The 20,507-nt window shown below is 53.1% G+C and overlaps 1 protein-coding gene across 2 annotated transcripts in view; it reads left to right on the top strand.

Moving 5' to 3' along the window:
* Prkar1b (protein kinase cAMP-dependent type I regulatory subunit beta) overlaps positions 1–11,968 on the top strand; it is an 85,478-nt gene extending 73,510 nt beyond the window's left edge. For both annotated transcript variants that reach the window (XM_070033376.1, XM_070033377.1), the window contains exons 9-11: positions 1,284–1,405; positions 9,509–9,590; positions 10,729–11,968. In XM_070033376.1, the coding sequence (XP_069889477.1) occupies positions 1,284–1,405; positions 9,509–9,590; positions 10,729–10,901 (377 nt within the window). In that variant the 3' untranslated portion in view covers positions 10,902–11,968. The remainder of the gene's footprint in view (positions 1–1,283; positions 1,406–9,508; positions 9,591–10,728) is intronic.
* The last annotated feature ends 8,539 nt before the right edge of the window (positions 11,969–20,507 follow it).

The raw sequence follows: 20,507 nt of genomic DNA, 5'->3' as shown, positions 1-20,507 counted from the left end.
CAAACCCTGCCCTTTGGGCTTACTGGAAGAATGGCTCTTCTGGTAACATCTCATCCTCCTTCATACTCTGTCCTTCTGGAGTGGCAGGGGTCGGTAGGGGTCACAGGTGTGTCCCAGCCTCCTGCATGTAGGTCAGCCTGCTCAGCAATGTTGTGGGAGGATGGTGTAGAACTCACTCTGTACATGAGGGGCCTGGCCCACTCTATGCCTGTCATGCTCAGTACCACCTATTTCATGCCCGGAGGGCCCAGAGGTGTGTGTGTGTGTGTGTGTGTGTGTGTGTGTGTGTGTGCGCGCGCGCGCGCCCATGTCTGCTTTGAATCCTCTTGTGAAATGTAGAGGTAAAAATGTGAGCTCTTTTTTTTTTTCCTTTGTGATGAGGTAACTCACAATGGGAAATGGACCCTACCATCAGTTTTAAGAAATATGGTTTAAAGCTATATGCTGGCAATCCCAGCACTGGAGAGGCTGACCAGCCTGGGCTACCAGAGAGATTCTGGTCGTCACACCTGCAATCCTAGCTACTCAGGAGGCTGAGATCAGAGCACTGAAGTTACAAGCCACGCAGGTAGGCAAGTCTGTGAGACTCATCTCCAATTAACTGCCGAACCTGAAGTGGAGCTGTAACCCAAATAGTAGAGCACCAGCTTTGGGCAAAGAAACTCGAGGACAGCACCCTTGTAGTTCAGGCTTTAGGATCGTACTGCCACAAAACAACAGCAAACAAACAAAAACAACAAAACTGGTCCTGGGGTATAGCTGGAACAGCTTGCTATGCATACCACACAGCAGGACGTTGACATCTGGGGTCAACAGGAAGTGTGAAAAAAATCTCCTAGATTTTAGGGACAGAACCCCCTACTAACCTAGATCTAAAATAGATGACTTTTCTATTTTTAGCAGCTGACCTACTTAGGTAGTATCCTAAGTGTAGGCTAGAAAAGTTTCTCTTACTGAAAAAAAAGAAAGGAAAAAAGGAGGGGGAGAGAGAGAGAGAGAGAGACAGAGACAGAGAGAGACAGAGAGAGACAGAGAGAGACAGAGAGAGAGAGAGAGAGAGAGAGAGAGAGAGAGAGAGAGAGAGAGAGAGAGAGAGAGAGAATTAGCCAGGTGCTGCTGGCTCACACCTGTAATCCTAGATTGCTGTTCAAAGCCAGTCTGAACAGAAAAGTCTGTGACTCTTATCTCCAGCCGGGAGTGCAGGTTTTCTGAGGGTGCCTTCTAGCAGAGTGGAGTGGCAGACTCCCTCCTCGAGTCCTCTGAACCCCTGTCCTCTTCGGCAGAGTCCCTGGAGAAGTGGGAGCGCCTAACGGTGGCTGATGCCCTGGAGCCTGTGCAGTTTGAAGATGGAGAGAAGATTGTGGTCCAGGGGGAGGCGGGTGATGACTTCTACATCATCACAGAGGTGAGTCCTGCACAGAAGACAGTGCTCAGGGCTCTCCAGGCACCACGGTGAGTGCAGGTGCCACTGGGGGAGCCGCCTCCCTGATCCCCTGCCTGATGCCTCCATCTCACTCCCAGGTCCTCTGCCCCCATTCCACATGGTGTGGGCAGGATGACGGCCTCACACCCCTGATAGAACATACCCCTTCCTTGAGATCAAGCATAGTACAGGGCCAGGTGCTGGTGGCGCACGCCTGTAATCCCAGCTAGTGAGGAGGCTGAGATCCGAGGATCATGATTCAATGCCAGCCCCACCACCATGTGACACGCACACAAGAATACGGAGGAAGGTGGCTTAGGCCATCACAAACCCCACTGCAGAATTCAGCCCACACTAAACTCCCAGTCCTCCAGGTCTGCTGTGGATTTGATTCACACCCAGCTGTGCCAGGCGCTCCACTGCGGCCACACCAGACCATGAGTGCAGATGTAGGTTGTTGTTTGCCCAGGACACAGGACAGACACCAGGGGCAGACTTAGGGCAAGGGCATCCAAGGGGCTCATCCCATCCTAGCTCCCATCTAAGACCCCTCCCCACCTCCTGTGCTTCTCCCTGGCCCTCCTTGGCTTCCCCTCCTTGAGGTATGTGTGAGAGCTCACCTCATGGAGCTCTTTGACCTCCGAGTCCCAGGGACTGACCAGCCCTTCCTCCCCCACCATGGGTGGGTGGCTGCCATCTGCCCTGTGGGATTCCCAGTAGATGGGGCTGGGCTGGAATCACCCCATCCCAGGAACTTAGTCTGTACAAAGACATTTCTAAAAGGTCATGAGTGATGGGGTTCATCGTGCTTCTGAGCATGACATCAGCACTGTCACGATTATGCCCTCGTTGTCCCTTGTGGTGGGGCAAAGGGACAAGGTGGGACTTGATCTCATAAATTCCATACTGCCCAGGTATCTGGCATGCAGCCTAATCCTAGAATAAGTGTGGGTGTTTTACAGACTTGTAAGATGTGTTTGTCTGTCCTGGCGGTTTGAACTCAGAGCCTCACAATTGCCAGGCAGGGGCCTCTACCCCTTAAGCCATGCCCCAATCTGCAAAATATGTTTGAAGCTGTCTCCTTAATAATGTGGATCCCCACCCCCCACTACGATCTCCCCATGTTTAGTCAATTCTAAGTTACCAGTTTCTGGCCACTGTGGGCCACATGGTGTGAGCCAACCTGGCCACACCTGAGCCAGATGCAGGGGGAGGCACCCAGTGTCCACCCCAGAGCGCCCGGCTGAGCGGTATGAGCCTGGCTTACTCTTGCCTTCTTCCAGGCTGCCCTTGAAACCTGTTTGTTTTCTCGCAGTTGGGCCACCTAGTCCCTCTGTCTGGCAGCCCCGCCTCACACTCTTTGAGTTGTGACATTTCCCCCCCAACCCCCACCCCCGTGTGGATTTCTTTAGATGTTTTGTGCCCTTGGCAGGTTGCAGACATTCTCATCCTGGAGATCCAGAATGCACAGCCAGGTCCTCTGCACAAGTCTTGTCCTCCTGCCTCCCTCCCTTCCACCCTCCCCCCACCCTTGGGTCATGGAAGCCACAGGATTTGGGGGTGATTTCCTGCTTAGGCTTTACTGGAAGATGTTTTCCAAGCTGATTTCCACCGCATGTGAAAAAATCCACCCAGACTTCACACCATCCATTGGGCCCAGGAGCCAAACTCATGGCATTCCAGAAGGCAGAGCTGCATCCCCCATTTAAGTGTCACCCCAGGGGACTGCAACAGGGTGGACTCTCCTGCAGCAGGACACCAGCTTGGCTCCCCTCTCTGGGGGAGGTACAGGGGGCCTGGCGGGGACAAGACAGCCCCTGTGCTGGGCCGTACCAGGACCCAGAAGCTGGGACTGCCAGCTGTTCCAAGACCTCATCAGCGTTCATGTCTCCTGTCTCTGCCTCTGTCCAGGAAAATGGAGGAGGGTTTGGGCAGGGGCTGGGTGGGGAGCCAGGGGCTTGGGGGCTCGTGTTCTGCTGAACATTCCTCCATTCGAGTCGGCACATGCACATTTCCAGGCTCTGCCTGAGCCCTCCAGGCAGCCTGCAGGCAGCTGGACCCCTGAGAACCGGTTCCCCATAAAATCCCCAGCTCACTCCCAGCCAAGAGGCCTGGGAGGCGTTGCCATGGGAACACAGGAGTGGATTATCTCCTTGCTTAGGAAATTAATTTTATGAATGTCCGCAACATCCACAGCTACCCTGGGGCCTGGGAACGCTCCGGCCTGACACCAGAGATTGTTCAAAACCCAGAGAGAAAACCAGATGCCTAAGGATCCCACCTGTAATCCTAGCTGCTCAGGAGGCTGAGATTTTGAGGATCACAATTGAAGCCAGCCTGGGCAGGAAAGTTAATTGGAGACTCTTGTCTCCAGCTGTGGCTTGAAATGGTAGAGTGCTCATCGTGAGCAAAAGAGCTCAGAGACAGCGCCCAGGCCCTGAGTTCAAGCCCTATGACAGAAAGAAAGGGGGGGGAGGTAGAGGGAGGGGGAGGGGGAGGGGGGAGGGAAAGAAAGAAAGAAAACTGAGAAGTGGTGAAAAAAAACCCAACAGTGTAACAGTATCCTGCAAACAAGTATGGAAAAAATGGTCTTCTTCCTCATTCCCCAACTCTTCAGGACCCCCTCTGCCTGGGATCCCATTTCTTACCCGTTTTGCCATGCTGTGCACACATTCCAGATGAGACAGATGTGGAAAGTATCTGCTATATTCCAGCGTCCCAGATTCCCCGGCAGTGACTCCTGACCCTGCAGAGAGGAACCTTAAATACCGTGCAGGGGAGAGATGTGGTGGGAACACCCTAACCGTTGCACAGTTCCGGACAAATCGATTTGCAGGATTGCCAATCCTGCTGACCCAGCACTGGGCTGACCCAGCACTGGGCTGACCAAGGGGACCATGGGCCCAGGCAGTGGGATAAGGCTTTATGTTGGTGTGTAACTCCTCTATGGCTCTCCCTACTGGCCTGGGGGTGCTGGGAGGGGGTCTGTTCAAGGTCGGTAGGGTGCTGGTGGCTATGTCTATAACCCTATCTACACAGGAGGTTGAGATTGTGGTTTGAAGCCAGCCTGGGAAGGAAAGCCCATGAGACTGTGATCTTCAATTAGCAAGAAGGCAGAAGTGGTCATGTGGCTCAAGTGGTGGAGTGCTAGCCTTAAGCAAAAGAGTTCAAGGTTCTGAGTTCAAGCCCCAGTACCTGTACAAAAGGAAGGAAGGAAGGAAGGAAGGAAGGAAGGAAGGAAGGAAGGAAGGAAGGAAGGATGGAAGGAAGGAAGGAAAAAAGCCAAGTTGGAGGTGAGGCAACAAGGTCAAGTTCAAACTCTGGTACCTGGAAAAATAAAGTTCAAGGCAATGTGTTTGACAGTAAGACATCACTTTAAGCATTTCTTTTCTTTCCTGCCTTCCTGCCTTCCTGCCTTCCTTCCTTCCTGCCTTCCTTCCTTCCTGCCTTCCTTCCTTCCTTCCTTCCTTCCTTCCTTCCTTCCTTCCTTCCTTCCTTCCTTCCTTCCTTCCTTCCTTCCCTCTTTCCTTCCTTCCTTTTTGGCAGTGCTGGAGTTTGAACTCAAGGCTTTGTGCTTCCTAGGCATGTGCTCTACACATGAGCTTTAGTTACTTTTTGGATCAAGTCTTATGTTTTCGCCTGGGCCTCGACCTCAGTCCTTCTGTGCATGCCTTCCAAGTAACTGGGATGAGGGATGAGCACTACTATGTCTAGCTTATTGGTTGTGATGGGGTCTTGCTTTTTGCCTAGACTGGCCTGGAACGGTGAGCTTCCCGATCTTTGCCTCCTGGCCATGGTTGAGCTATATAGAGGACAGAGGTATCGGGGGCTGCGGAGCTGGTTTCAAGCTGGGATACTTGGAGGAGAGGTATCCACAGGCTCATCCTGATAATTTTATGTGTTACTTCTGGAAGCTTCCTGACTGCCTGGCAGAGCCACCCACCCTGGCCCCTCTGCTGGCACTGAGGCTTTGGGGTGTGTATGTGTGCAGGCGGAGGCCCAGGAAGGACCCTGCAGGCAGAGTGTGGCCACCCACCAGAAGTGGAGGAGCTATCATCCTGGGGGTCCATCATTGGGGTGCCACCAGATGGAGGTCCCTTGGTAGGGTATCATCAGCCAGGAATGGGGTTCCTGCTGGCCATCTGTCAATCAGTCAACGATTGAGCTTTGATGTCTGTCCAGAAGCAGGTGCTGGAGCCCCACTCTAGACCTCAGGCTGCTGGGCCCCAGGAAGAGCCATAATAAACAGACAGCCAAGTCTCCACCCCACCCCCACCCCCAGAGGCAAAGCCACAGGGCTGAGCCCCTGTCTGGGGCTCCTGTGCTCTTGCTTGGGGTCCCTGTGTGGCCAACTTTCCCCAGAAGATGACAGGGGGAAACTGAGCTGCGGCAGAGAGGAGTTGTGACCATAGCAGGGCGTGGCCTACGGGCTCCCTATCCCCACCCCCTAACATCAAGTCCCTGATTCTTGAGGGCTTTCCCCGCTGCAGCTGCTGTATGTCCACTGAGGGCAGGCTGGCCTGGGGGAGCCCCTGCAGGAGGGGCTAGGCAGAGGCTGACAGCTCCAGGCTGGCTCCCCGGGCCGCTCCTGGGAGCCCTGGTGCAGGAATCCCCAGGAATGTTCTGCTTTCCCACGGAAGCCACTGGGCTGCGCCTCCCCCAGGGCACAGAACTCACGGACCAGCCATTATAGCTGACCTTGGCCACCCACCAGCGGTGGGGGGGCGGGGGGAGAGGTGGGGGGCTGTCCAGTTGTGGTGAGGATTCTGCAGCCAGGTTGTGGAACAGCCAGGAAGAGCTAGGCACCACAGTAGACAGGAGTTTGGCCCCCTAAACAGATACCAGAAGCCATTTTTCTAGCCCCATCCAAGATGTTTCTAGTATGTCCTTAGGAAGCTCTGGGAAGAGCCGCTTTCATAGGGTGTAGAAACTGGATTTGCATGGAGTAAACGAGTTGAAATTGCCTGATGTGTACAAATTAGTTTTAGTTGTAATGATTGCTTTCTTCAAAGCTTCAGAAAGTGAGCCAGATGTGGTGGTTACGCCTGTAGTTCTAACATTAAGGAAGCTGAGGTGGCAGGATTGTGAACTTCAGGCCAGCTTGACCTACCTAGTGAGACTGTTTAAAAAATAAAAGGCTCGGGCTGGGAAGGTGGCTCAGTGGTCGAGTGCTTGCCTTGCATGCCTGAGGCCCTGGGTTCGATTCCTCAGCACCACATAAGCAGAAAATAAATAAATAAAAGGCTCCAAGTATGGTGGCATACACCTGTACTGCTAGCACTTGAGAGGTGGTGGCAGGAAGATCTCCAATTCCAGGCTACCTAGAGAAACCTAGCTTATGAAAATGACAAAACTGTCTGTGGTAGCTCACACCTGCAATCCTAACTACGCAGAGAAACTGAGATTGGAGAGATCATGGTTCAAAGACAACCCAGACAAAAAAGTTTGAAAGACTCCCATCTCCAATTAACCAGCAACAAGCAAAGCTAGAGATGTGGCTTAAAGGTCAGACTCCCTTCATTTATTCCTCCACCATTACTGGGGTTTTAAACTCAGGATATCATGCTTGTTCAACTGGCACTTTACTACCTGAGCCATACCTCCAGCCTGGCTTTTAGCTGATTATTTTGGAAATGGAGTCTCTCGAACTTCTTAGCCCAGGTTGACTTTGAATGGCAATCCTCTGGATTTCAGCCTTCTTGAGTTAACTAGGATTGTAGTTGTGAGCCACTGGTGCCCGGCTCATGCAGAAAAAAAAAAAATTAAATCAAAACAATTGAGAGGAAATGGTCATCCTTACTCCCACCCACCCATCACAGGCACCTGGGGGTAACATTTGTTAGGTGTCCTTTGGGCTGTCTTTGGGGGAGCTTTGACCTGGTTTACTTTAGACCAAGTGTAGGCTCTGGTGAGAAATGGGAGAATGGGAGGCAGATCTTTTGCAAGGGTGTTTTTCCAGTCCTGAGCTTTGGCTCTGCAGCTTCCCAGGTTCTGACTGTTTCCATGGCAGCTGGGGACAGGGAGCTTGGACAGGAGCATTTTTTCCAGCTCTCTGTGGTGGGAGATACTGGCTAGTCTCTAGTTGGAGCTTCCTGGGGAGTTTTGACCACATGGTGGGGGCCCTGGCAATGAGAATTCTGACCCTGGATGGTCCATTTCAGAACAGGGACAGCCACGGCCTGCCTTACAAGCCCCTGTTCCGAATGGACAGCTGGCAGCTCAGCCTGACATCCTAGCTACTCAGGAAGCTGACATCTGAGGATCATGGTTCAGAGCCAACCTGGATAGGAAAGTCCAAGAGACTTTTTGTTTGTGTCTTTTTTTTTTTTTTTTTGTCAGTTGTGGGGCTTGAACTCTGGTTCTGGGGCTGTCCCTCAGCTCTTCAGCTCAAGGCTAGCGCTCTACCACTTGAGCCACAGTGCCACTTCTGGCTTTTTTTCTGTTTATGTGGTTCTGAGGAATCGAACCCAGGGCCTCATATGTGAGGTTAAGCACTCTACCTCTGAGCCAACTTCCCAGCCGAGACTTTTATCTCTAGTTAAAGCAAAGCAAAACAAAAACACCCAGAAGTGGAACTGTGGCTCAAGTGGTAGAGTGTTAGCTTTGAGCAATAAAATTCAGAGACAGAGGAGCCCAGGCCTGAGTTCAAGCCCCAGGACCAGCACCAAAAATAAATAAATATACCCAAATTCACAGCGCCTGCCTAGAGTCCCTTCTTGGGGAGCACAGAGATCAGCCCCTGCCCCAGACTGGGGAGCTTGGGGCTGTACACAGGACCTGTCTCAACCCAGATGTTGGGGGAGAGGGAGCCCTATGTGGGTGGATGGGGCCATTCTCCCTCTCCCGGTGTTCTGGGGGTGAAGGTACCCCCTTGTGTCCCTCCCTGCCACCCTTGGCAACTTGGTGAAGCGGGCAATGTTTACATGTCCCGTCCTGGTCCATCCATCAACCTAATTTATAAACACACAAAGGCCTGGGAGTCATGTAGCACAAGGGGACCTGGGTGGAGGCTGCACCCCAAGACCAACCCGTCTCTTCTAGACTGTGGAGAGACGAGAGTTACTCATTAAGCTGGGCACAGGCTGGCCCTGGTGCTGACGAGGCTGGTCCTGGGAGCGGGATGAAGAGCCCACCTTGTAATGAATTACAGCTCACGCCCCGCCAGTGGTTCTGAGGCGCTGTCCGGGCATGCATAGGTGACTCTGGGAACCCGAATTCTAGGAGGCCCCCCGACCGCCACTCTGAATGTGTGATGGGACAAGTGATTCTCTGGATGCTCAATGGGCCTTGTCTTGGGGACTAGAAACTGGGCAGCGCTTGAGGGGCTCCCTAAGATTGGCCTCACACAACTGTTGGGGTTCAGTGTCAAAAGCAGTATAGAGAGCCAGTCTCTGTCTTCCCTAGCATGAAGGTGACAGGCAGGACGCTGGCTCAGACAGGAAGGCAGGGATCTTGGGGGCACCCTGTGGGCTGGAACCCAAACTCCCCCTGAGGCAGCAGGGACGTGAGCGTGAGAGGCATTTAGCTGCCCAGACAGCCCCAAGTGTCTGTAGTATTTGTCCCATTTGTGGTGGCCTGTGATATTCTGCCCACAGCCTCTCTGCTAATCATTGACTCAGGCGCCGTCTGCAGACCCCGAGCCCCTGTTGGGGAGTCAGGAGGGGCCATGGCTGAGCAGGTGTGTGACCCTGAGACTGAGCTCCTCTCCCTCCCTGGGCTCCCTGACCTTGAGCCTGATTCAAGGTCAGCCGCAAGCATTTGTGACCCCTGCCCCCAACTTCCAGAGTCATGATGGCCACCTCAGCAAACATGCTGGGCACTGAGTGAACCCCATTACTGGGGCTGCATGTGTGTGTGTGGAAATGGGGTGCTTGGCCAGGTTGGGATCTGCAGGAGAGCTTGTTGGCCAGCTCTCTATGGCACCCAGATGCTCAGACTTGGAGGCCCAGGGCATCTAGGGAGAGAAGAGACACAAAGGAGCAATGAAGGTTTCTGCAGCCACAAAGGAAAGGAGCTTCTCCCCATGCAGAGACCCCCCCATGTCTGCCCACCCCCCCACTGACTCTCTCATGTCCCCACCCACAGGGCACCGCTTCAGTCCTCCAGCGCCGGTCCCCCAACGAGGAGTATGTGGAGGTGGGACGTCTGGGGCCCTCGGATTACTTTGGTGAGTCTGGGCCTCCTCAGGCTGCATCTCCTTCAGGCTCTGGGTGGGGAGTTGTAGAGGGTTCCTTAGGCCTCACGGTGGGCCCCCCCCAGGGTGAGAAGAGCCACCACGAAGACCTTCAATGGGGTCCAGGGCCCATCCACGGAGCCTAAAGGGGTGTCTCGCACCGCAGTACCTGCTGCCTATGAGGTCTGGCAGGACAATTTTCAGAAAAGCAAGAAATAATCAGGGCTGGGAATGTGGCCTAGTGGTAGAGTGCTTACCTAGCAAGCATGAAACCCTGGGTTCTATTCCTCAGTACCACATACACAGAAAAGGCTGTGGAAGTGGTGCTGTGCCTCAAATGGTCGAGTGCTAGCCTTGAGCAAAAGAAGCTCAGAGACAGTGCCCAGGCCCCGAGTTCAAACCCCAGGACTGGAAAAGAAAAAAATAGTCATCCAAGTGCCAGGGCTCACTCCTGTAATCCTAGCTACTCAGGAGGTTGAGATCTGAGGATCATAGTTTGAAACCAGTCCAGGCAGGAAAGTCTATGACTCTTACTTCCAGTTCACTTCCAAAGTTGGGAGTGGAGCTGTGGTTCAAGTAGTAGAGCACCAGCTTTGAAAGAAAACGCTAAGAGATTGTACCCAGGTGCTGAGTTCAAGCCCCAGTAATGACACAAAGGGAAAAACCCAACCAAATAAGCAAAAATAATCTTTCAGTTTATATACATATTGCACAGGATGTATTTATATTAATTTCGTGTGTGTGTGGATTTTTTTTTTTTTTTGGCCAGTCTTGGGGCTTGAGCTCAGGGCCTGAGCACTGTCAGCCACAGCACTACTTCTGACTTTTTCTGTTTATGTGGTACTAAAGGAATCAAACCCAGGGCTTCATGCATGCTAGGCAAGCACTCTACACTAACCACATTTCCAGCCCTGGATTTTTTTTTCATGTGTGTGCCACTACTGGGGCTTGACCCTAGGACCTCACATTCTCATTGGGCTTTTTTACTCAAGCCTAGTGCTTTACCATTTGAACCAGACCTCCAGCACAGTTTAATTTAGATTTCCCTGGTGCCCCTCTGTGGTGGATTTTGTCCATCCTGGGCACAAGGCCTCTCCAGCTGGTCCCTGACTCAGCTTGATTCTTCCTCCAGGTGAGATTGCCCTGCTGCTGAACCGGCCTCGTGCAGCCACCGTGGTGGCCCGCGGACCCCTGAAGTGTGTCAAGCTGGACAGGCCCCGCTTTGAGCGCGTGCTGGGTCCCTGCTCAGAGATTCTCAAAAGAAACATCCAGCGCTACAACAGCTTCATCTCCCTCACCGTCTGAGTTGTGCCAGCACCTTTGGCACCCTCCTTGCATCCCAGCCTCGGAGTTGCTCTGCAAGGCTATTGGGTGGGGCTAGGGCATCTTGGCATGGAACCTCCCCTTCCTCAGGACTCAATCATCACCTGTGCATTGCAAAAACAAGCAGAATGATGTACCTCCAGACTGAGGAGTCCCCTGGGTCAGCCTCCCCTCCTTCTTCCCTCCCTCCCTCCCTTTTAGCTGAGCCTTAGAGCTGTTCTTGAGGCTGTTGAACTGATTGTGGAATGGGTGTATCCCCAAAAGGACATTCAGGAAGAGGGCCCCATCCACCACTCCCGCATCCCCAGGGGTCCTCAGAGGAGCCAGATGGGTTCTGACTCCTGACTTACCGACCAGTGTCACGTGTACAGGAGAACAATGGAGGAGGAGGCGGGCAAGGACAGTGGCTGGTCCTTACCCCTCATGGAAAGCAGGTCCCCAGCTGGGTTGGGACAATTGTCAGGGCCCCCTGGTCCCCTCACAGATGGCGTTGGGACCTGCCAAGCCCTGGCGTGCACAGAGCTGGGTCCCCTTTTCTTAAAGTCAGAGGACACGGGACAATGTCAGGTTCCATTTCTCTGCCAGTAGCCTGTGGGGGCCCTTGAAGGGAGAAGAGAGGTGTCAAGAAGATTCTGGATAAAGCTGAAGGAACCCTTCTAAGCCAGTCCCCATAGTTAGCCCTGTGAACCCTAGGTCCCAGCCCCAGCGAGGCCTGTGTGTCTGTTGTTCAAATCTCTGGAAGAGAATCCAACCTTGTACCCTACATCCCTCAGCCCTCACGAGCCAGCTGGAAACTCATTTGTACCCCCAGTTTTGTGCCGATAGGACCCTCATGGGTACCTGGAGCTGCCCACGCTGCCTCTGGGTAATAGACACACAATAAAACAACTTATTCCCCCCCCCCACCCACCTGTGATATGACATGCCTGTCCAGGAAGGCATCTGTCCCTCCCTGTCCTGCCTGCCCCAGTGGACTCTGGGCCCTGTGGACCTGCTCGCCTTACTCTTATTTATGTCCCCAAGTGCTGCATGAGCCATAAAACCTGCAATGAAGAGCCTCTTTGCTAGTTTTTTTCGGGGGAAGGGAGGGTGTCTTGGTCTGAAATCTGTTGTGAATAAGGTTGTTTCCTTTTTCTTTTGTGCTGGTACTAGAGCCTGAACTCAGGGCCTTATGCTTTGGCTCAGCTTTTTCCTTTCCCTCTCCCCTCCTTTCCCCTCCCCTCCCCTCCTCTCTCCTTTCCCCAGTCCTGGGGCTTGAACTCAGGGCCTGGGCACTGTCCCTGAGCTTCTTTTGCTCAGGGCTAGCACTCTACCACTTGAGCCACAGTGCCACTTCTGGCTTTTTTGTGTATGTGGTGCTGAGGAATCAAACCCAGGGCTTCATGCATGTGAAGCAAGCACTCTGCCACTAAGCCACGTTCCCACTCAACTTTTTCACTTATGCATCATTACCACTTGAGCCACGCCTCCAGTCCAGATGTTTGCTGGTTAATGGGAGACCAAGTCTTCAGGATTTGTCTTCATGGTCTGGTTTCCAGCCCAGATCCTCAGACCTCAGCCTCCCAAGTTGCTAGGATGACAGGTGTAAGCCATGGGCACCACGCTGTGCATTTTAACCATTTCGTAAGCCTGTTATCTAGGTTCTATGTGGTATAATCATGGTCACCTTCCACCTGCAGGTGACCTCCCTGCCCCTGCTTGTCCATGTTCCAGAATCACACATATCCAAAAGCTTATTTCAAGTTATTTTGTGTATACCAGCACTGGGGCTTGAACTCAGGACCTGGCCCCTGATCATTTGCTTTTGCAGCCAAGTCTGGTACTCTACCACTTGAGCCAGAGCTTCACTTGCAGCTTTTTGCTGGTTAATTGGAGATAAGGATCTCATGGACTTTCCTGTTGTTGTTGATCATGGGGCTTGAACTCAGGGCCTGAGTGCTGTCCCTTGAACTCTTTTTGCTTATGGCTAGCACTGTACCACTTTGAGCCATGGCTCCACTTCCAGTTCTGTAATTGGAGATAAGAGTCTCACAGACTTTCATGCCTCAGCTGGCTCTGAACCAAAATCATCAGACCTCAGCCTCCAAAGTAGCTAGGATTATAGGTGTGAGCTCCCGGCACCTGGCTTCATTTTGGATTCCTTTCTTAAGATTTTTATAGTTTTTGCTCTAAAGATCTTCTGCTTTTTTGGTTACATTTATTCTTAGCCATTAGACAGGTACCCAAGTTCCCAAGCCCATGGCGGTTGAGGCTGCAGGAATCCTGTGGGCTGCTGTAGGCACAGGCGCTTTACCTGGGGCTGTGCCTGTGGGCCCTGGTTTGAATGTGCTCAGCCTGGCTCACAGGTCTACAATGGATATAAGGACCATTCAAGTGGCATGGCAAGATGAGGTCATCCTTGGCAAGTGCCTGGGCTGGACCCCACCCACAAGCCCAGCTGGGACAGTGGCCTTGGCTGCCTCTCCAGACAGTGGACAGTCCTGATCTCCCCCTCCTCCAGGCTCAGCTGAATCACCCTGTGAGTCACTTTGAGGTCAGGCAATTCCCTGCCTTGCTGGGGAGACAGGAAGCCCCCCAACTGCGTAGGCCCAGAGCCCCCACTCCAGGGAGGGGCAGTGATTTCATGTCTGTGGTACCCATGGGGGGGCCTCCAGGGCCATCAAGGTGCCTCAGCTAGAAAGCGGTCCTGTGTTCTCCTCACACCTTCTTCCCTGACCCCAGCCACACTAATGCTTCCTGACTCGTAGAGTGTCCAAAGTAGAGGCCCCGTCCCCAATGTCTGACTCCTCTTCCAGCTCTAGCCCACTTGAGCTATGGGTTTTCTTTTTTATTTGTTCTTTTTTTGTCAGTCATGGGGCTTGAACTTGGGCACTGTCTCTGAGCTCAGTTCCCGTAGATGGAAATTACTTAACGAAGTCAGGCCTTATATGTGTGTGCTGGACATGAGAATCCATATTTGGTACTTGTAGTCAGCCAGGGAGGTCACTTCCTCTCCAACCTTGTTGATCCAAGTAGGGTTTTGACCCTGTGCCGGGCCTTCTTCCACCACAGAGACCGGCATTCTTCCTCTATAGACTTCCCCTTAGACCAGCGGCCTCCTTTGTCAGCCTCCTTGGACCACCTCCTTTCTACTCCTGCAGTTGGAAAAGTCAGGCTAGTGCCTTTCAGGAACTCTTCCTCTTTGGGACTCAAGCTCAGTACCTAACACTTTTTTTTTTTTTTTTTGTCCTTTGTGGGGCCTGACTCTGGGCCTGGGTGCTGTCCCTCAGCTCTTCAGCTCAAGGTGAACGCTCTACCACTTGAGCCACAGCGCCACTTCTGGCTTTTTCTGCTTATGTGGTGCTGAGGAATTGAACCCAGAGCCTCATGCATGCAAGGCAAGCACTCTACCACTGAGCCACCTTCCCAGCTCTAGTACCTAACACTTTTTGCTCACTAGCTTGTGTTCAACCAACTGAGCCATGCCTCCAACCCTTCAGGAATTCTCTTGGCATGGAAACTAGCAACTGCCAACTGACTATGCACACATCAAGGAGGGCTGGTTGAAGCCTAGAATAAAAGCTTCCCTAATGTCTCAACTTCTGATTCTCTTGTTATGGAGCTTGGGCTGGCTTGCAACTCAAGATCCTCTTGCTTCGGCTTCTTGATTGCTGGGATTACAGGCAGGTGGCATCATGCCTTGTTTCTGATCTTAGTTCTTTTTGGCTGTGTGGCATCTGCCAAGTTCATTAACTTCTTTGAGCCTCAGTAGCCTCATCTATGAAGCACAAATTGAGACTGTGTGAAGTAAAAGGAAGTCAGAGTATAATATAGACCTACCTTACTTATAGCTGGGCCTTCCAGCTCTATCCAAACCTATGAATTAAGCCAAGTGCTTGTGGCTCACTCCTGTTATGTTAGCTACTCAGAAGGCTAAGATAGGAGGATCTCAGTTTGAAGCCAACTGGGCAGGAAAGTCCTTGAGACTCTTATGGCCAATTAACCACCCAAAAGCTGGAAATGGAGCTGTGATACAAGTTAGAGTGACAGCCTTGAGCTATATACATATACATACATATATATGTATGCATACACACACACACACACACACACACACACACACACACACACACACACATAACAGTACTCAGGCAATGAGTTCAAGCTCCGTATTGTACCAGCACAAAACGAAAACAAAAACCATGAATATGGGCTTGGGCAGCCACCATCCTTGGGCTCTGTGACACCAATTCAAGGCCACTGTTCTGCGCATCCAGCCTGGGAGGAGCCCCGCTGCTCCCCTCCTCTGCTCTGCCTGATGCCCTGGTCTGGTTTGTAATTGCATGATGTCCTCGCACCACATTGTGGTACAAGCACTCTGATCAGGTGACCTTATGGCTTTTGCAGTGAGGACTTCCGACTCTGCTGGAGTATGGCTTATCTGTTGCTTGAGGTCGAGGACCCCTGAAGTCTGCTTCACTGTGCTCTCTGAATGGCTACCCCAGGCCCCTGCCTGGGACATGGGTTGGCCACAAAGTGGCAGCTGCCGTGGTCACATGTTGGGGTGGCTCTGGCGACTGGCTGTGAGCCTTTTGTGACCGAATCTCAATGAGCTAGGAAGCATTACTTGTTGTACTGACCTGGGGACTCAGAAAGGGCAGACACCGGGGCCTACCACAAGGAAGGGGCTCACTAAGGCTTCCAGGCCTTTGAGGGGCCTGAGATCTGCCAAGGTCTCTACCTTCATCTAGCAATAATGCTACCAGGAGCCCATCCCTGGACTTGAACTTAGGGCCTTGTGCTCTTGCTTAGCTTTTTCCACTCAAAGCTAGTGCTCCACCACTTGAGCCACAGCTCCACTTGCAGCTTTTTGGTGGTTACTTGGAGACAAGAATCTTACAGACTTTCCTGCCTGGGCTGACTTCAAATCACGATCCTTAGTTGGAATGACAGGTATGAGCTGCCAGCGGTCTGGTAGGAGGCGTTTTTTTGGCAGGAACATGAAATGTCAGTTAAAACATCTGACACTACCCATAGGGCAAGGCAGCACCCCCTTCTACCTAGTCAACTGGCTGGGCCATTCATTCACTCACTCCCTTGATGGCCTGGCGGGGGGGGGGTTATGTTACGCCCCAGGGAGGTGATGTCTGTCTGTCTGTCTGTCTGTCTGTCTCTGGTGCTCTTTCTGGCTCTCACATTCACACACATCAGTAGCTGGAGTACATGCCAGGCCCTGTTGAACACCAACTCCTCCCTGTGGCCCTTTGGGGGTGCATTTCACACCGAGAGATGCTGAGCTGGGAGTGGGAGGGAAATCAGCTAACTGGGCCTCCCAGTCCAGCCCCAGCCTGCCCCACCCCGCCCTGCCAGCTCTGCCTGCCTGTGGGCTATAAAACTGTTTACAGGCCTGGCACTGCCCTCTGGGCCTTGGCCAGGGCCCTCCCCCTCCCAGACGGCCACACCTCCGTGGGAGCCTCTGGGAAGTAGAGGCCCAGGAAGACACCACATCGAGCACCACTGGAGAGGGGGGAGAGGATGTGTTGGTCACATGGGCTGGACAGTGGCTTGGATTCCTACCTCCTCCCCTCCCCCACACCTTCAGCATGTGCTGGGCAGGGGGGAGCCAGCTGTCCCTGCAGCCCCTCAACCCCCTGCCTCTATCTCCAGGCTTAGAACCAAGGCTGGAGTCCAGCAGCCTCCCCCGCTCCCACCACTGTTGACTGGTACCTTCTAAGGGGCTTGACAGTGGCAAGTGACACCTCCTCTGGTCATCTAGGGTCTGAACAGTGGAGAAGAGTGTCATGCTGTGGGGACCCCCATTTCAGTGAGTTGCTGGGCACTGCTCTGGGGCTTCTGAGGAAGCCGCTGAGATGCTCCCCATCCCCACGCCCTGCTCATGATTCAGGAAGGGGGCTGGGACTGCGCTTAGAGGGACAGAAGGCCAGGTAAATGAGTGACCAGGGTTATGGAACCCCTGTGTGGAAGATGGACACTCAATATCCTTGGGGGGCGGTGGTACCCTGACCCAAATAGTCATCCCCACCCTCAGGTTCTCCCTCGGGGGTGAGTGTGGAGCCTGGCTCTTCCAGGGCCATCCCGAGCATCTTTCTTTGTTGGTGGGTCATGGGGCTTGAACTCTGGGCCTGGGTGCTGTCCCTGAGCTCTTCAGCGCAAGGCTAGTGCTCTACCACTTGAGCCACAGCACCATTTCTGGTTTTCTGGTGGTTAATTGGAGAGAAGAATCTCATGGACTTTCCTGCACAGGCTGGCTTTGAACCTCGATCCTCAGATCTCAGCTTCCTGAGTAGCTAGGATTACGGGTGTGAGCCACCAGCACCCAGCCTGAGCATCTTTCTTACTGGCCACTTCTGGGAACCCAGCTGAGCTGTTGGGAAGGAAGAGGGAGAACAGGAGGGGGAGGGGCCTGCCGATGCTGACTGGCAGATGCTGACTAGTTCAGCCTTTGGCCATACCCATTCCTCCAGCCAAGGAATGGGGGCGGGGTGAGGGCTGGGCTCCCAACCAAGAGGGGCTTCAAGGGACAGTGACCATGGACAGGGCAAGGGGCTGCAGCCGTCAGCACCAGAAGATACCCCGCCTTGCATGTCAGGGGTGGCTGGGGTGGAAACCTGGGCAGCAAGGACCTGAAGTTCTCAGCAGCCTCTCCTGCAGGAAGGCCACTGGCAAACCAAGGACACAAACTGCCCTTGAGGATGCCCAGAACTGTTGTTGCCTGTCCCTGTCCCCCTTGGTCATGTCCCTCCTCCCTGAGTGTCCCTAGCACAGAGGTCACCCTTCCTTGAATCTGGGGTGCTCTAGTTTAGGGTGAGTCCTCAGAGCCATTAAGGCAGGGCCCCCTTCTGGGGGCACAGCCCATCTGGAGCCCCAGACTCCCATTCGTGGGCTGGGCCCTCTCCACTCAGGAAGCCATGGGCGGACTGGCAGGGGAGGAGGGGGGAGGGGAAGCCAGGAGAATTGAAAGTGCATTCCAGACTGGTGACACAGCCCCGCGGCCAGAGGGCAGGGAGGGTTCAGCGGGTGGCAGAGCTGCCAGTCAGGAAGGTCCCCGAGGGGGAGGTGGGATGGGTGGGGCGTGGCTAAGAAGGAAGAGAAGATTCTGCCCTGGGGAGAGCTCCGGCTGCCTTTCTGTAAGATTGGGCTCCAAGACACCTCTGCTAGGAAGCCCTCTCAGATTTTTCCTGGCTCTGGACCCAGGGCTCCCTCCTGTTCAGGCAGAGCTGGGTGGTCCACTGGGGCCTCAGGGTTCCAGCTTGGTGGGTTTGTGTGCCGTGAGTGTGTGGATCTCCCCGGCAGGGTGGGGGCTGGGTTGGCCACACTGGCTCCCGGGCCTTTCTGAGGCCCTGGCAGGTAGAGGTGCTCAAGATGAAGGTATGGAATCAATGGATGTGCAGGTGGATCGGTGTAGGTTTGAAGAGGAGGTGCGGGGAGATGGACCCAGAGAAAGAGCCAGGAGGGAGCACTCAATAACATGAAGGTGGGAGTCTGGGAAGCTGAGAGGACAGTGGGTGCGGTAAGAGGGGGGTCTGACAAGGTGGATGAAGCTGAGCGCTGGTGGGTGGGACCAGCTGGTGTTGGCAAGGACACCAGCATGCCAGAGAGTAGGTGATGTCACAGATATGAAGCAGGGCCTGAGGAGCTTCCCCAGTCCTACAGGGGAGGAAAAGAAGCATTTCCCCCTCTTTCTGCTCAGCATAAATGAGGAATCAATCCACCATGAAGAAATCAGAGAGGACTTCTCAGAGGACACAGCTGGGCCCTTGGTCAGACGTTTCCTGAAGCTCGACCTCTGGGCTCTGCAGCGAGGAGCTTTGTTGGGTCCCTCACTGTGGGTTGAGTTTTCCTTGCTTAAAGCTGAAAGCGTTGAGCTGAGATAGGTCAGCCATTAAAGGCAGCTTCAGACTTGTTAAAAAAAACAATTTGTTCTTTGGTGCTGGTCTTAGAGCTTGACCTCAGGGCCTGAGTACTGTCCCTGAGCTTCTTTGGCTCAAGCTGGTGCTCTACCACTTGAGCCACAACTCCACATTTGGCTTTTTGCTGGTTAATGAGAGAGAAGAGTCTCACAGACTTTTTTTTTTTTTTTTTTTTTTTTTGAGTCCTTTCCCCTTTCATGGACTTTCTTGCCTGAGCTGGCTTGGAACTGTGATCCTCAGCTCTCAGCCTCACAAGCCGCTGTGATTATAGGCATGAGCTACCAGGCCAGTGCAGGACTTACAACTATATAAGATGGAGAAGCCTGATGTGCAGATCTGGGTCTCTAAGTGCTGCTGTAGTTCTCTGTAGATGGAGAATCATTTCTCTGAGACGAACTAGCAGGCCTGAGCATTTGGGCATTGTGTCCTTAATCTCTGACCATGAAGCATGGTGCACTACAGTCCGAACAGAGCTGGAAAGGTGTGGTCTTGAGCTCTGCTGTCATGCAGGAGGATGGCAATGAAGCCAGAGGCTGGTTCTGTAGACTTGGCCTGAATGCCTTGATCAAGCCATTCCTGAATGCCACATTATGTGGAACCAGTACACTCTTCTAATGCCTTTGGCTGTTTTGAATTGGGCTCCAGTGTCCCAATGCCCACGGACCCCACCTGCCCCATGCCTACCTAGTCCATAGATACCAGGACCCTGGAACTCACCTCGTGGGCTATGGGTTTTTTCCATCTCTTCTGTAAAGTGTTATAGAGGAGGAATGACAGGGTGCTAGGTTTCTTTTGGTCCTTTATTCTCCTTGCCCCTCTCATTTCTGCTGCTCTCTTGTATATCCTCTTCTCATCCCAGGAAAGGGTCTCCAAGACCCCCCCCCCCGCTTTCCATTTGAAGTGCCCCTGCTCACTTAGGTGGTGTGCAGATGCCTGTTGGCTCTGGCATAGCTGCAGACAGTGGGCCCCTCTCCCTCTCCTTTGGTGTTACACCTGTCTGCTCTGTGCCTAGGCTGAAGTCCAGCATCTGGGAGCAGCAGAGCAGTGGTGGACCAATCATCACTTCCTAGATGGGGTCACTGAGGCTCTGTGCCCCAGTGTGCTTTGCTCAGGGCCTCCGGGTAAGCAGGGCCTGGCTCTCTCTGAAGCCACAGTGTGGAGCTGTCCTTGGTGAGCAGAAAGGCTGTGTCAAAGGCACCGTGTGTCCACGCCTTGACTTTGAATGCAGGGAAAACAGGCCCTGAGTGGGTCCGGGAGCAAGTCTGCCTCCAATCATTGCTATTAAATGAATGAATTCATGAATGCACGAATTCGTTCATTAACTAGGAGTTTCTGGGATTTGAACTCAGGGTCTCCCTCCTGCCTGCAAGGTAGGTCCTATATCATTTTTCAGATAAAGCCTAGTGCTGTTTTTTTTTGTTTGTTTGTTTGTTTTGTTTGGAGCCAGCCTGGGACTTTGATCTTTCTACCTATACCTCCAGAGTAGTTAGGATTACAGACATGAACCACCATACTTGGTTTATATGTAGGGATGGAGGACTGGCTAACATTTTGTCCAGGCTGATCTTGAACCCAGATCCTTTGGAGCTCCACTCACAAGTAGCTGAGATTATAGGCATAACTCGCTATGTCTGGCTTATTGCTGTCTTGTAATCGGCGCACTTTCCTAGGCTAGTAC

The sequence above is a fragment of the Dipodomys merriami genome, unplaced genomic scaffold (genome assembly GCF_024711535.1).
Source record: "Dipodomys merriami isolate MVZ:Mamm:240054 unplaced genomic scaffold, mDipMer1.0.p SCAF_22, whole genome shotgun sequence".
Taxonomy (NCBI): Eukaryota; Metazoa; Chordata; class Mammalia; order Rodentia; family Heteromyidae; genus Dipodomys; species Dipodomys merriami.
The sequence above is the reverse complement of the archived record's forward strand: the minus strand, read 5'-3'. Positions and strand labels throughout refer to the sequence as shown.